This window comes from Elephas maximus, chromosome 16 (genome assembly GCF_024166365.1).
Source record: "Elephas maximus indicus isolate mEleMax1 chromosome 16, mEleMax1 primary haplotype, whole genome shotgun sequence".
In the NCBI taxonomy this organism is placed as follows: Eukaryota; Metazoa; Chordata; class Mammalia; order Proboscidea; family Elephantidae; genus Elephas; species Elephas maximus.
In genome coordinates, this window is record NC_064834.1 from 2,624,853 (window position 1) to 2,641,293 (window position 16,441).

The 16,441-nt window shown below is 48.3% G+C and overlaps 1 protein-coding gene across 2 annotated transcripts in view; it reads right to left on the minus strand.

Moving 5' to 3' along the window:
- Nucleotides 1-249: 249 nt before the first annotated feature.
- Nucleotides 250-16,441, minus strand: part of TMEM273 (transmembrane protein 273) — a 53,834-nt gene continuing 37,642 nt past the window's right edge. For both annotated transcript variants that reach the window (XM_049855403.1, XM_049855402.1), the window contains exons 2-6: nucleotides 15,506-15,559; nucleotides 14,509-14,673; nucleotides 12,528-12,558; nucleotides 7,595-7,618; nucleotides 250-1,456 (exon numbers count right to left, since the gene is read on the minus strand). In XM_049855403.1, coding sequence (XP_049711360.1) covers nucleotides 1,432-1,456; nucleotides 7,595-7,618; nucleotides 12,528-12,558; nucleotides 14,509-14,673; nucleotides 15,506-15,559 — 299 coding nt within the window. In that variant the 3' untranslated portion in view covers nucleotides 250-1,431. The remainder of the gene's footprint in view (nucleotides 1,457-7,594; nucleotides 7,619-12,527; nucleotides 12,559-14,508; nucleotides 14,674-15,505; nucleotides 15,560-16,441) is intronic.

Consider the following 16,441-nt stretch of genomic DNA (forward strand, 5'->3'; position numbering starts at 1 on the left):
CCTGGGGCATGCCAGCCTGTCTACCCTGAGGAAAAAGCACTTGTCTTTAGCCGACTTCTCTCTATTCTTCAAACAGGAACATGCGTGTGGGGCTAAAACACAAACAGAGCCCAGCGGCGGTGCCGGGAGAGCGGCGGTGAGGTGGAGGACTCCAGGTTCTCTCAGGTCTGTAGAAAAGGAGATGGTTCCTGAGAGTCCAGGTGCACTCACCTTCCACTTGGAAGTGTCTCTGCTAGTTAAAGTTCTGCTAGGAGAAGCAAATCAATTAGCAGACACCTTACAAGATGGTTTATTTTATCCTAAAAAAAAAAAAATTTTTTTTTTTTTACACACAGAAAATTGCTTATGAGTGTCTTGTTACTGCTTTAGGTTATCAGTTAACAAAGGCGGCTAATGAACAACATTGTTATGGAGTCAGATAAAAGACACACTGAGAATCCAGGCAAATTGTTGTAACAGAGCACTTTGCTGTGAAATAGAGCTCATCATTCTTTACACTTGGAGGGGGACCCAATCCAAGGAGAATCAGCCCACCCGTCCACCTGGAGCTTTTCACTATGCAGTCCCAGCAACACAGGGCTAATATCACAGGGGAGGAGTGTTGACAAGGGTCAGGGACACAAGGTCGATGGCAATAAGAGAATGATGTGGGTTTCCTCAACCTCTGCAAGTCATGCCTGCGTGCATAAGCTATGCACATGGTAATAATAATCACAGAATAATTATATAAGGATAACAATAATCATTTATATTTGCATAACTCTCTACAAAACACTGAAGCTGCTTCTTCATTTAACCCTTTGTTAGCTCCATTGTTTACTTAGCCCAGAAGATCGGTAGGCCCATTGCGTGGCCATCAAGCCCCTCTTTCATTTCTTTGCACGTCCTCTCACCTCAGTACAGCCCACCATTTCCCCCCTTTGGTAGGTCACAGCCTCCATGCTTCAGTGTCCCTGGATGTTCTTTGGCCTGCGTTTGAAGTAGCATTCTCCTGGAAGCTAAGAAATCAGGCTAACTGTTCTAGAAAATGCTGCTTAACTATCTGTAAGACTGGTGATAAGGAGGCTTCAGTCATGGGTTTGGTTCCCGTTTCCGTGAGCCATTGCTGCGGGTAGGTTCCATTGCCGTGAACCACTCCTTCATGGGAGCTCGGGATAGATGCTGTGGATTTATTAGCTTAAATCCTTTCCTACATCTAGATAAAGTGTTCATGCCTCAGCATATGCACCCAGAGTCTTGTGGAAGAGGAGCAATACGTTTCTTCAGGGTAGACGCACTGTAGATTCTGTCCCTTCTCCTACTTGTCTCCTGAATTGAGTTCTTCGTGTAGGTCAATCACCAGCCTTAGCATTAAAATTCAAGAAATCCCCCAAAATGGAAATCATGGGCAGTTTTCCAGACTGCTGAACTACTCCTGAGGAGGGCGCTCTGTTACAGCTCAATTACCTGGGCATCTCTGAAAAAGAAGAGAACTATCTAGAAGGCAACAGAATAACTAGGTTGTCACTAGTTGGTGCATGTAATTATGCAACACACAATTAAGCAGTTATGAAAGCATTAATCAGCAAACCCCAGCAAGGCGGGACATTTCCTAGTGCAACATAGAAAGGAACCTGAAAACCAATGTCTTCTGGATAATGGGGTGGGCATTTTTTAGACAGGGCTCAACCTGAATTTTTTTTCTGTCTGCCAAGCCCAACACCACAAAACCTCACCCAGTTTGGTAACCAGAAAGGAAGAAGCCACTCTCAGGGGTCCATAGGCATATTTGGTTTGTGGGGGGCACTCTCACTTTCTGTAGTTGAAGCATTTGTACATATCTGTCAGGTGCTACCAAAAAAAGCACAATGTAAATAGATCTATGGGGATATAACTGGTAACTGACATCTTAAAATCTGAACTGTAAGCTGTTACAGAAACTTCTTTGTACTAGTGTACCAGCCTGGACAGGAGGGAATGGCAGTATGGGAGATATAAACAAAGAAAAGAGGAATACAGAAGAGACGAGAAGGTCACCAAATCGGACACTGATGCAATAGAGCTTGGGCTGAAAGTGGGGCAGAGACACTGCTGTGGCTATTCGCAGCTAAGACTCCCCAATACCTTCATATAGAGACATTGGGGGCTACACCAACACTTCACTGTAGTGTCACATGACCACCAGCTACAATTATAATAGAATGATATATTTATGCTTAATTGAATGCTGCATAATGGTATATGTCATTTATTGTGCACACTTAGTCATAGTCTATTGGTATCTAAACTTTTCCTGATGGAAGAAGGAGCAATAACAGCAGAAAGGCAGGGCAGAGTTAAGCCTTTATGGGACAAGCCAAGTCAAAGACCATAAAAGGGACAACAAATACCTACCCCATGTCTGGAGGCCAGAGGCACAGGGGAAAGTCAGGGTTATAGAGCTTAAATGCAATAAACTCAACAATAAACTAAGTTGGAAACAAACAAGGCAAAGTGAGGGGGAACAGGAGAGAGAAGTGGAGGAAGGGATTTCAAGAGAATACTTCAAATGCCGTTGTCAGGTGTTTGTGCACTTCCCTTAAAAGATGGGGGTTCAGGAAAACTAATGGTTAAGTCTGCTGGTCTGAAGAGCCAGGAGTTGAGCAGAGTTAATCCCTTCTTCTATTGTCTTCATGGAGCCCTGGTGGCACAGTGGTTAAGAGGTACAGCTGCTAACCAAAAGGTTGTCAGTTTGAATCTACTAGCTGCTCATTGGAAATCCTATGGGGCAGTTCTACTCTGTCCTGTAGGATCGCTATGAGTCGAAATTGATTCAGTGGCAACTGGGACCTCGCCAGCACTTGCCCTTGAGATACTGATGCCGGCCAAGAACTGTGGGGATGTAGGCAACCAAGAGAGCAGCTCTTCAGTCCCATCCCTGACAGCAAGGGGACATGACACCTGCTGAGCTATCGCGTGGATAAGGTTGTTCTCTGGAGATGGGTGTATCTGTAGGAGAAGATAAGAGGGGCTCTGATTGGGGTAGCATTTACTGGCTGGGCTATTTGGTGAATTAGGCTGCAGACCAGGCTGGATATCAAGAGAAAGAGCAAGAGATTTCAGACATCTGTGGGATGATAGTGGCTACCTAAACCCAAATCTCTTACTACGTCTTCCAAAAATCATCTAGATCAACAAGGAGAGAAGAACAATGGGAACAAAAACCAAGAACGAGGATGCTCATATATACTGGTTTGCCTGGGACAGTCCCAGGGGATATTCTGTGGAGGCTAAGTTCATGCCTGAAAGGACTCTTGACAAACTCCAACACACATTTCCAATGGAAAAACTCAATAAAATAGAAACTGATGAGTACTTTCTTAACATGATAAAATATGTGTACTTGAGCCCTATAGCCAACATCTTAGTGAAAAACACTAGTAGATTTCCCACCAAGGTCAGGAGCAAGGCAAGTATGCCCACTATTTCACTATTATTTAACATTGGTGGTTTAGGCCAAAGCAGTTAAGGAGGAGAAAACAATTAGAGGCATAAAAATTGGAAAAGAAGATCTACATTTTGGCATATGATATAATATCATGAAAACTCAAGGAATCAAGGAGAAAGCAAAGACAATAAAAGTGTTCAATAAAATAACCAGCTATAATGTTAACATATATAAAAAAAAATCAATATAGCATCATTGACTAGGTAGGAGACATAATGGGAAACTCCCCTTACCAAAGCACAAAAAACATAAAATACTTAAAAATGAACTGAACAAGAAATGTGAAAAATCCTTAAGAGTAAAATCTTAAAACTCTCTTGAAACACACAAAAACAGACTTGAAAAAATTGCTTTTCTTGGAGGATACTTAATATCGTATAGAAGTCAATTCTCTTCAATTTAACATACAAGCAGAATGCAACCCCAGCAAAAATATAAAGACATTTGTTCAGTAGATAGAGTCTGACACTGAATGGAAAGTTCACATGGAAAATTAACTGTGCAAAAATAGCTAGGCCAGCCCTGCAAAGGAAGAGCAGACAGTAGAACACACCATGAAGCTTCTATAAGTAAAAAAAAGTGGTACTCACACATGAATAATCATAAATACCATTGGAAAATAATATACATTCTAGAAATAGGTCCAAGTACATATGAAAAGTTAGAATATATTATGGTGGCAGCCAGATTCCTGGGGAAATTAGGGTGTTTAAAAAAAAATAATATTGAAATAACTGGATTACCATTTGGGAAAAGATAAAATTGGATCTATAACTCACACTATACACCAGAATAAATGCCAGATATATCAGAGATCTAGGCAAAAAATAAAACTACAAAAGTTCTAGAAAAATATTATGTATATGTAAAAACAAAAATTTGAATATATTTTTATAAAAGGAACACAGGAAGGGTATCCCAGGAACTACTGAAAAGAGTTACCGAAAAGCAGTGGGTGGGAACAGGGTACGGTAGACCAGTATGGGAGCATGATTTCTCTGAGTTTATCTTTTTGCTTATTTTTAATTTTGAAGCATGTAATGTTTTACGTATTTGAAAATTAAATTAGATTTAAAAATCTGTAAAAGGGAGCATTAAAATAGGATGCAAGCTAAAACAAATGGCCTTAACTCTGTCAAGTGTGTAACAACCACGCAGAGGACTCCTGCTGCACACACTTAGGGGGCTAGATTCTGAGGACTGAAAGAACTGTGAAGAAACCTTCAATTTAGTAAACAGGTCTGCAGTTGGTAGTTGTATGTTGCTGTAATTCTGGAAGTTTTTTGCGTGTGTTATAGGACAAAGCAAATGAGTAAAAATATCTATATGGTTGAGAATCAGGATTTTCATTTTGGAGGAAGCAAGATAGAAACATGGAGTGGGGACAGCTTAGGAAGAGCCCTATGGCATTGAATGTGTGACTTAAATATATGTTTCCTAACTCTGTCCATTGGAATGGCCCAGAAGCAACAAAAGTAACCGTGAGCACACCTTATGCCCAGATCTTGGTTTCTAAAAACTATTCCGCGCTAAAAGAAACCAGGAGTCCTTGGGAAAGTGGGTGGTACAGGTGGGAGCAGAGAGAGTGCAAGGTGAACCTAGAATACGCTGTTGTGTCAGAAGTCTAGAAGTGCCCAAAGACTAATGGGGACCCATCAAAAGGGCACAGGAGCCACTAAAAAGTGACTTACACTAGCCAAATGTGGGACCATTTCAGCATGAAAAAAATCATAATGGAGCAGGTTACAATGCACTTAAGTCCATAGTAATGATAGTCACCAAGCAAGAGAAAAACGGGGGTGGGGGAAGAAAGCCCTTTCCACAGAAGAAAAAAAAAAAACCAAAACCCAACAACGAGTAGATTCTGACTCATAGCAACCCTAAAAGGCAGAGTAGAACTGCCCCCTAGAGTTTCCAAGGAGCTTCTGGTGGATTCAAAGTGCCAACCTTTTGGTTAGCAGCCGTAACGCTTAACCACTATGCCACCAAGCTTTCACTGAAGTTAGAGAGTCAGCGTGTTGTAGCCAACAATGCTACTGATTGAAGCAAGGATGGTCTACAGATACAAAATCATTGGGTAAAAGCTGGTTCCTGTCGCCATCAAGTCAATCCCAACTCACAGTGACCCTGTAGGACAGAGTAGCACTGCCCCACAGGGTTTCCAAGGCCGTAATCTTTATGGGGAAACCCTGGTGGAGTAGTAGTTAAGTGCTACGGCTGCTAACCAAAGGGTAGGCAGTTCAAATCCACCAGGTGCTCCTTGGAAACTCTATGGGGCAGCTCCACTCTGTCCTATAGGGTCGGTGTGAGTCAGAATTGACTCGAGGGCACTGGGTTTGGTTTTCGTTTTTTTTAATCTTTACGGAAGCAGACTGCCACATGTTTCTCCAGAAGAGCGGCTGGTGGTTCAAACCACCAACTTTCCAGTTACCAGCCAAGCACTTGACCACTGCGTCACTGGGATATTCACATGGCCTCAAAGCACCACCTTTCAGATTCTCTATATTAATTACAAAGGGGCACTTTTCTCTCTATAAAGCAGAGATTTAGCAGCTGCTTCCTTAACCAAGTGATCCCACGCAGAGGCAGCCTGGAATTACACGCTCCAGACAACGTTGCCTCCGTGGTATTCTTGCCAAAATCTTCAATCTGTCTCTACTCAGGTAGAAATAATCAGACAAATCTAGAAAATGAGATGTTACGCAATTGCCTTGGGTACTTCAAAATTGAGAATGCCATGGGGAAAAAAGGCAATACTCTGTTAAGCTTAAAAAAAGAAAAAAAAAAAGACAAAAACAAATGCCGGGTAAAAACTTCGAATGGACCTGGGACTGGAAAAATAAGGTTAAAAAAGATATTTTTGAAACACTTGGAGAAATTTGAGTACGGGGTATATAACAGATATTGCTGAGTTATGGAATAATTTTCTCAGGCCTGGAGATGCATTTGTGAGTTCGTAGGAGATGCAAAATGATGCATTTAGGAGTCAGGTCTCAGAACATCTACGCTGCTTTCCAAATAGATCAGCAAAACAGTATGTACAGGGAGATAAAGCAAAGGGGGCCGAATGCTCCTGGGGGAATCTAGGTGAAAGTGGATGAGTTTTTACTCTTTCAGCTTTTCTGTATATTTGAAGATTTTTCAAAAAAGGGTGTGGGGGACAAGAGATTGCCCCAAGCCCTGTCTGACCATCTTGAGAGGGTCCAGCAAGGAGCCAATTCTCAGTGAAGCTGCCATTCTGGGTGCACGCGTGTGGGCAGGAAGGCAAGGATGAGACATAAACCAGTGTCTGCCTGAGGGGCGAGTGCAGGAAACGTGGCCTAGGGGATCTGAGCCATCAAACAATGATTCAGATAAACCCGTGGCCACATCTCCTTCCCTGGAAGCAGTGGTGCGCAGCTGGCCAGCCAAGGTCACCTCACCCTCCTGCAGGCCTTGGCCACAGTATGCTCCAGCCTGTCTACTCGGAGACCCCAAAGCACCAGTGTAAAGCAAAAAAAAAAAAAAAAATTTTAACTTTTCTTTTGTAAAGCAAAAATTTGAGTGGATAAAGTATCTTGAGGACACATAAAAGACTTTTGGGAATTTTTTTTTTTTCATCAAATGGACTAAATTGGCTGTTTGATCACTGTCAAGGAAAAGGTCTTGATAAATGAAAGGGAAATTCAATTATTCTGCTGTTATCAAGCCAGTCGTTACTGAGTCCGCTCTGACTCATGGTGGCCCCATGTGTCAAAGTAGAACTATGCTCCAAAGGGATTTCAACGGCTGGTTTTTCAGAATTAGACTGCCAGGACTTTCTTTTAATGCACCCCTGAGTGAACTTTGACCTCCAACCTTCTGGTTGGCAGCTGAGCGTATTATTTCTCAGCTCTAAGTGGGCGAATGCCTCCATGTCTTCACTTTAAAGCTTGCCCAGGTGTCACCATATCAGGCCTTTCTGCACATGCCCCAAAGAGGTATTGATTCCTCGGCCTGCAATCCTCCTGGTACCAAGTCTTCCAGCCAAGGGCTAGAGACCCCCGCCCGTCAGTGTGCCTGGGGTGACAGAGAGGATAACAAGGGCTGCCAGCGTGGTGGGAGGCGGGTGCTGCCCTCCCAGGAGGAGAGATCACTTTGAGGACTCACCTTTCTGAGGAATTGTGGTTTCGTCTGCAAAACAGAAGAGAATGCTCATTGACTTGTTCTTAGATGACAGAAAGCACATGCAAAGATTTCCTAAGAAAAATGGGCTCCTTGCTCCTAACTGTTTCTTCTGAGTCTAACTTCTTCTGATTCATCCTGACTCCATCTAGTGTTAGTTTCAGAAACTTGAATTGCGCCTTCTCTCTTCCCGAATCACTCCCTTTCTTTGCAGAGGCGCTCTGGCCTGAGCAACTCCCTGCTCTTGGCCGGGCATATAGCGGGGACATGAACTACTGTCCAGCCATGAGTGCCTGCCTCTGCTCCCTCTGCCCCCCATTTCTGCCTTTCCTTCCTCCAGTCGCCCTCTTCCATCCCACACCCCTTCACCCTCCTCTTCCTAAACTTTGCTTCCAAAATATTTGATGCTGGGTAAGTATTTTTAAGTATTGCAGTCATCTCACCTGGGTTATGGAAATTACCTCTTACAGCCCTGATGTATCAAAATACAGGTAGTCCTCGATTTACGACAGGGTTCTGTACAGACCGCTCAATCATGAGTCAGTTCCGAAGTCAGTCAGTCCCTCATTTTTTTAAAGTTTTCATTATCACTGCCATAGCCTGCTATGCAGCAGTATTTTGAACAGTAAATCATAAAACTGAACATTTGGGAGTGAACATCGGAGAATGATGACATCAGAAAATCACACACTGCAACACTATATGTAGCACGTATTACCAATGATAAGATGTACAATTAAAAAAAAAAAAAAAAGGTTGTTAGTGTGGTTGGTCGTAACCCGAAGACATCGTAAGTCAGGGACTACCTGTAACGGCAAACGCTCATCCGCACGGACAATCCAGAAGCGCCTCTCGCGGCCTCACGTAGAGGAACATGGACACAGTGACTGTTCATTCAGCAATGCTTTTAAATTGACTTGTGTTTCAGGGTTCACCACAGCACCTTCACACATACACGGGCTGGGGGGTCTTCACAGCCCCTGGATCACTCACCCTCCCTCCCCACCGCCACTCATCCTAGGATTACGAATTGGGCCTTGGAAAATCTTTCACTCTATGTGAACTCCATGACTAGGATGTCCCTGAAGGAGGAGACTGCAGCCAGCTCTGCAGAGTCCCGGGGCAGTGGAATTTCCAAAGCAAAGCACCTTCACCCTAAGTGATCCTCAGTGGGGGGAACGGGGACTGTGAGTGCCACTGTCCCCTGCAGCCGATTGGCTGGGCCAGCAGCGTGTCTCCAAGCCCTTCCTGTGGCTGGTGGAAGACCACTGCACTGACTGACTGTAGACACAGAATCTCCACTTAGTTAAACTGTCCTGACCATAGAGCTAAGCTTGTCATTGAAGTCTACAGCCACATGCACTGGGGACCCTGGTGACCCCAGCCCAGGGCCTCTGACGTCCTGTAGTGAGCACTGTAGACACACCCCACCATCCAAAACTGATTCCCACCCTGCACTCCCCACAGATGCCAGCTGGACCTCTGGAAGCAATGCAGGTCCTGGGCATGGCTGTCACCTGGTCACTTCCAGTCTCCCTTGGAGTCAGGCCTAGCCCCAGAGCAGATCAGAGCACTGCACCCATGAGCCAGGGCCAGGATGCTTCCTGGTGGGGTCATAACTGCACACTCCGGGGAGCCTGGCATTGTGCCCCTCCCCCCTCCAGGGCTGGAGAAAGAGATGACAGCTAGTTTGAGGACAGGAAAGAGATGCATCTTGGGCACCCAGTGACATCCCAATGGATATAACTCTTGGGGCAACTCTCCCAGAAGCTGATTTGGGTACACTTTGATTCTGCCTCATAGGGGATCCTGTGAAAGATGTTGGAGATCCTGCTAAGGGGCTGAACCACCAAACGGGCCGGGGGGTAAAGTGACCCCCAAAGTCCACTGCTTTGGAGACAGGATGCTGGAAGCTGGTGTACATCAGGCCCCACAGCAGAAGCTTGGGCAGGAAGAAGCCAGCAGCCCAGCCCAGAGCCCAGGGACCCACAGTCATCCCAAGGAGAGGCTGTCTGCAGTGGGGGTGCTTGGAATCTGCACCCCATCTTGAATGGTCTGTCCAAACGCCTCTTCCTGCAGAGATGAGTGTCCACTTCAGCTAGAGTGAGAGTGTACACGTGTTTGCACAGAACTGTGGGTCAACATCTGTATTTAAAAGCACCGAGGGGTTCTCAGCCTCCAGCAGTGTTTCTTCCAGGGCACTGGGTGGAGTTCCTTCTCTAAGATGGGACAGTGGCATCCCCCAGCCCCAATTCCACTAGGACTTCCAAAAGTCCCTTAGGGTGCTCCCCCCTCCGTGAGAACCACAGGTACAGACAAGGCGATGGAGCATCTACCTCACCTGGCCATCAAGAGGAGAGTTTGTGGCTGCGCTGGGCCTGAAGACCACTCAGCCCTGATGACCAGATGTCCGCTTTATGCCCATGATTCCGACATAATCACCTCCAGAGCCTCTTCCACCCCCAGAGTGTCCTGACGTGGGTGATAAGCTATATGGTTGCACTGACTACCCCTCAGAACGTCCTGACGTGGGGGGATAAGCTGTATGGTCACCGTGAGTACCCCTTTTCCTTCCCAGCCCAGACCCCTGTGAGGTGACCAGAGGTGACAGTAGGGCAGGGGCCAGGGGAGGGGACTGAAGGAGACAGAGTGAGAGTTATAGAGATGAAGCGACAGAGACAGAAATGCTTGGAGTTAATGGAAAGTGCTTTGGGGCCTTAGAATCAGAAATCATTGCTGAAAACCAGACCACAGGAAGGAGGAGAGAGTCTTGAGAAAGTGATCTTCTCAAGAAAATCAGAAAGCCTAGCAATTATGGCTGCAGGCGTGAGTCAGGAAGGTCTGGTGGGGGGGGGGCAGGACAGCATGGGGCAGGGGTGGGGGAATAGCTAAGAGATGGGAACCTCTACCACAAGCACTCCCTACACCCACGGCCCACCTGAGCACCGACCCAGTGCTCTTTCCCTAAGCGCGGCTCAGTGCTGCTCAGTCCTGGGCTCAGGGAAGGATTGCAGGGGGACTCCAGACCTCTGTCCTCAGTGCATGGAAGCCTCCAGCCACACGCCCGCCACGTTGACTGGCCAAACCTGCTCCCGCCTCACCTACTTCCCAAATGGTGCCACTATCTACCTGGACCCCAAGCCTGAAAACACTGCATTGTCGTGGCTTCCTTCCCTCTTTGCCTGCTGCACCTGTTTCCCATGTCCTGGGCCCCTAGGCCAGCCTCCCCACTTGCTCACGCCTTCTCTTTGGATCTGCTCCCTCCACCTGGCCTTACTCCCTGCTCCCTAGTATTTCTCCCCCAAGCTACTGTAATAAACAAAACACTCCGTCCCTCTGCCGGTCAGAATCCTTCCTAAGCCAGACACAAGTTTCCGGACAGGGCCAGACTCCTCACCTTCCTGGGAAGCATTTGCTCCTGCCACCCTGAACCAAGGCTCCCAAATGTTCCCTGAAGTCGCCCAGGTGCACCTGCCCATCCTGGGCACCCCATCTAATGCGCCCCTCCCCCACTGACTTCTCGTCTTTCCAGATGCAGGTGGGGCTGCAGTCCCAGACACTCCCAGTGCCCCAGGGGTTAGGTGCCCCTCTGCATCCCAGGGCCACAGGCGTTTAGTCCTCACACCACTCCCCACCTCCCCTCTGCACTGCAGCTGTTTGGGACGTGCCCGTCTCTCCCTGTAGACTGGAAGCATCATGTCTTACTTCTGTTTTTTTTTTTTTTACCTCCAGCTCCTAGCCCTAATGTCCCTTCAATCAACAAATAATTTTCAGCCCTGGCTAAGTGCCAGGGCTACAGAGATAAAACAGGAGACCCCATTCTCAAGGAGTTTACATTTTACAGGGGAAACAGATAATGAAATTAACAAGTAAATATGTAATATATATAAGTTATAGTAGCAATTAATATAGAGTATATGATAATACGAAGTCCTGGTCGTGTAGTGGTTAAAAGCTTGGCAGTTTGAATCTACCAGTGGTTCTTTGGAAAGCCTATGGGGCAGTTCTACTCTGCCCTATAATGTTGCTATGAGTTGAGATCAACTTGACAGCAACAGGTTTATATGATAATATAATGTAATGTAATACATATAATGCCAGTGGAAAGTTCTATGAAGAAAAATAAAGCTGAGTAAGGGGAAAAGAAAGATTTGCGGGGGAGGGTCTCTTTTAAACAGAGTCCCTGGGTGGTATAAATGTTAAGCTGTACGCTGCTCACGAAGATTAGCCATTCTGATCCACTCACAGGGCTCTCGGAAGAAAGGCTTGGAAATCTGCTTCTGAAAGATGGCAGCCACTGAAAACCTTTTGGAAAGCAGTTCTACTCTAAAATACACAGGGTTGCCTTGAGTTGAAATCAGTTCGATGGCAACTGGTTTTTTGTTTTGTTTGGGTATTTTAAACAGACCACCTAAATGAATAGTGGCCTTGAACCAGGTGTGTGAAGGAACCTTGGTGGCGCAGTGCTTAAGAGCTATGGCTGCTAACCAAAAGGTTGGCTGTTCAAATCCACCAGGTGCTCCTTGGAAATCCTATAAGGCAGTTCTGCTCTGTCCTATAGGGCCTCTACGAGTCGGAATCGACTTGATGGCAACAGGTTTGGTTTTTGAGGGGAAGAGCACACCACATCATAAAAAACAGCAAGTGCAAAGGTCCTGAGGCAAGACTGTCCTCGGAGACATGAGCACTACACAGAAAAGCCTTGTGGTTGAAGCAGGGTGAGCAGCGGGGCCGCACTGTGCTGCTAGAAATGGCGCAGCAGGATGGTGGGAGGAGGGGCTGTGGAGGCATTCTTCTCTCCTACAAAGCCTGGCCCGGTGGAGAGAGGGACTGGGAGGGCAGGCGAGGGAGCAGAAATGTGCCTGGCTAAAACAGGAGGGAAAATGACTCCTTCAACGACTGTCAGCAGTGGCCTTACCTCAGGGCGCTCTTCTTCAGCACGATGGTGTCTAAACAGAAAAAGCAGCATTAGGAAGGCAGTGCTGTGACTCCGGGGTGCAGCCCGCTCAGTGCCCCCAGCCACAGGCAAGCGGGAGGGGTCCCAGCCAACCTGACTTTGGCAGAGCGAAGAAGCTCCAGGAATAGGGCTACGACGGGGGCTGACTGCTCCACTCCTCTTCCCGCATTAACCACCTGTGTCCCCTGTACTCCCCTGGACCTCCTGTACCCCCACCCTCTATAACAGCCACTGTACCCACTGCACCTCCTGTACCCACTGTATCTCCTGTACCCCCCACCCTCTATAATACCCCCTCTACTCCCCCGGCACCTCCTATACCCCCACCCCCCTATAATACCCCCTGCACTCCCCCCATACCTTCTGTACCCCCACCCCCATAACACCCCCTGCACTCCCCCCACACCTCCTGTACCTCCCACCCCCTATAACACCCCCTGCACTCCTCCCACACCTTCTGTACCCCCTGCCCCTTATAACACCCCCTGCACTCCCCCACACCTCCTGTACTCCCACCCCCTATAATACCCCCTGCACTCCCCCCTTACTTCCTGTACCCCCCACCCCCCTATAACACCCTGTAACACCCCCTGTGCCCTCTTTACCCAGGACCAGTCACTGAGGCTCATTGGCTGGGCACCCAGGTAAGACTGAGCATACCCAGAACCCTCCCCCATTCCTCCCTGACTTTCCTTGCCCACCCCTGTCCTCTATGCCTTGTAGGTCCTGGCCCTCTTGTTAGCTGATGTCCTCAAGAGGTGGGGCTGCCTGGCTGCCCTGTGATTAAGAGGCTATTTTTTCTCCCCCCCCTTATTTACAGGGATGCAAAATCAACGACCGGCAAATGCCTCTGACAGATCAGCCCCTCCTGCGTTGGACAGGCCAGCGCCTCAAGAAGCCCTGGTGGTCTTGTCTCCTTCTCTCCCTGCCCCAGGTTCCCCCAGCCCTGCATATCTTCCCAGCTAACAATCGCATTTTCCAGAAACACAATTGGCTCCTTCCTCCTCGAACTGAAAAATACATCCTGGAACACCGCATTTCATTTCACTAAGCAGTTTACATGACAGAGGGCGACTTTGTGGGTCACACCTTAGGAGAGGGGGGAAAAATCAATATTGGGCTTTGCAATCAAAACTCACAAACAGCTTAGCATCTGCTTGGAAGATGTGTCCCCATGCAGAGCTACAGGACCCCTCCCCTGATGAGCTACAGGAGTGCTCCCCTGCAGAGCTACAGGACCCACCCCCTGCAGAGCTACAGGAGTGCTCCCATGAAGCACTACAGGACCAGATAGCCAAGCAGTCCAGCTCTGCTTGTAGCATGAGGCTTCTTTCAGCATGGCTCTGGGTGGAATGTGCTCAGTTTATGAAAAAAAAAAATGCAGTAGACCCACATGATCAGTGCTGGCAGCACCTCCCACCACCCACCCCATGCTGGGATCAATTTTACCTGTTTCATTGGAAATAAAAACGTAAGTTTCTCTCTGAAGCTAGTTTTAACACCTCTGTCTTTTTTCTCCCAGGAAACCTGATTTCCAGGAATACTGAGTGGGTGAATGAAAAAGAAACAGGGAGGGGGGCAAAGGGCAGGAGAGTGAAGAGGGAGGGGGAGAGAGAGAGAGAGAGAAAGGATGGAGAAGGGGGAGAGAGAGAAAAAGAGGGGGAGAGAGAGAGAAAGAGGGCAAGAGAGAGAGGAAGAGAAAAAGGGAGGGAAAGAAGGAGAGGACAGAGAAGGGGGGAAAGAGAAAGACAAAGACAGGGTAAGAGATAGAGGGGAGGGAAGAAGAGGGAGAGAAGAGACAGCCTGCCTGGCTGCCTGGCTCTGTGCCTTCTGGGTTGTTGGTCTCCCTCTGACCAAAAGGGTGGAGCCCCTTCTCTGGTGTGGGGGCCCAGCTGCTGGCTGGGAGCACAGAGTGCTTCCCACTGGGCTGTGTCTTTCTGACCTGAGGCGTCGCCATCAAACATGTGCTGCCGGGCTGTGTCTTTCTGATCTGAGGCGTCGTTATCAAACACTTGCTTGCGGATCACGCAAATCTTCAGGGCCAGGAGGCCAGCAGATATGGCGACCCCCAGAACCGTCCCAATGATGGCATATTTGGCATCAGCACCTCACAGAAGGAGAAAAATGGCCTTAACCAGTCACTGTCCTGCTCAAGGTTCTCCACGCCTCTCGTCCATTCAGGACACAGTCTGGCCTGTGGGGCCAACCTTCCCTCCACTCTCCAGGAGCAGTGTGGCTCTCACCCGCCTGTCACACACGTCTGCTCCCTCTTCCTGGAGCACCAGCCCTGGTCTTTCAGGTACCCAAGTCATTCATGCCTTTCAAGAATGGGCTCAATGAACACCCCTGACAGAATCTGGCCCCCAGTCCCAAGTGGCTGGTTGTTCATTTGTCTGATGCCTGCCCTTCCTCCTGCATTCCTTCATTCAGTTACTCCTTCATCAGACACAGGTCAGTTACCTGCTCTGTGGTGAGGGATGAAGGTAAAAGATGAGGCAGCCCCGTATCAATCTTTGGGGGAGCCACGGTTTACTGGGGAAGATGACCTGGCAAAGAACTCACTCTTATACCACATAACAGGGCCAGCTGCCCTGGAGGTGAGCCCCTGCGGTGAGAGGATTGGGTGGGTCCTAATGGAAGGAGTAGCACAGCCAGGGCCCAGACCAAGGCAGTGCGTGTTTGGCAGGGAGCCTACGGCAGAACACACCATACTCACCTGGCACAGTGGACATGGTGGCCTTGTGGTCTATCATGTCCCCTTTGAGGATAGGGACTGGAACTCCCCCAGGCTCTAGCGTAGGACCTTCGCCCCCGGGATAAACTGTTAACCCCACTGATGCACAGGGAACAAAGGTCAGCCCTGCATTCATGTGCCCATGCCTTTTGGGGTGCTCCTTCCTGCCCTTGACCTCACAGAGGAAGCTTGGGCATCAACCTACCAGTGTCAGTGACAGCAGGCTCGCCCGTTGCCAACACTTGAGCTCTTCCAACATCTCAAAGAAAGAAAACACAGAGTCTGGTTAGAATGGAGCTGGCTATGATCAGACCAGGGGCACAGGTCAAACCCATGTTCCCAGCTGCCCCACAACAGGTGCGTGGGGTTAGCCTGGCTTCCCCCTTCCCACTCAGCCACCACCGCAGGAGCATGCAGGTGGGCTCCTGATTGTTGGAGGGCACTTTGGAGATTTGCTGGAAGGTTAGAGCCCTTCCCAAAACCCAGACCAGAATAAGGTTGCATCGAGTTCAGTTAAACTAGTGTTTGAACGTGGTTTCCAAGATCCCCACAACCAGAACTCCACCTTCCTTTCCAGCCTCCTCCTGTCATACCCACCCACCAAACCAGTTGCCATCAAGTCAACACCAACTCATGGTGACCCTTATACACATCAGAGCAGAATTGGGTTCCACAGGGTTTTCGGTGGCTGCTTTTTCAAAAGTAGGTCATGGTGGACTCAATTAGCAGCCAGGTGTGACATTGCCCTCTTATTCCATTCCAGTCCCACGAACAGGCGGGTTAGCTCTTTCTCTGAGTCCTTCCCTGCTTGGCATGATCTTCTCCCCTCTCCTCCTTGAACTGGGCTTGGTCACATGGCACGTTCTCCTGCTCCCCAGACCTGGGGTAGCTGCCCCTCCTGTGTGCCCTCACAGCGCGCTGCCCTGACCCCATCACAACTGATCGTACTCCTATTGATTTCACTATATTCACAGGGCACTTGCTGCGTGCCAGACATTATCCTACGTGCTTCTCAACCAGTAGCTCATTCAACGCGTTTCCTTGCTGGCCTCCCCGCTGGACTGGGAGCCTCCTGTGAGCAGTGCAGACACCCCCCCCATTCATTGTTTTGCTGCCAACATGGGACACAATGCCTGGCACA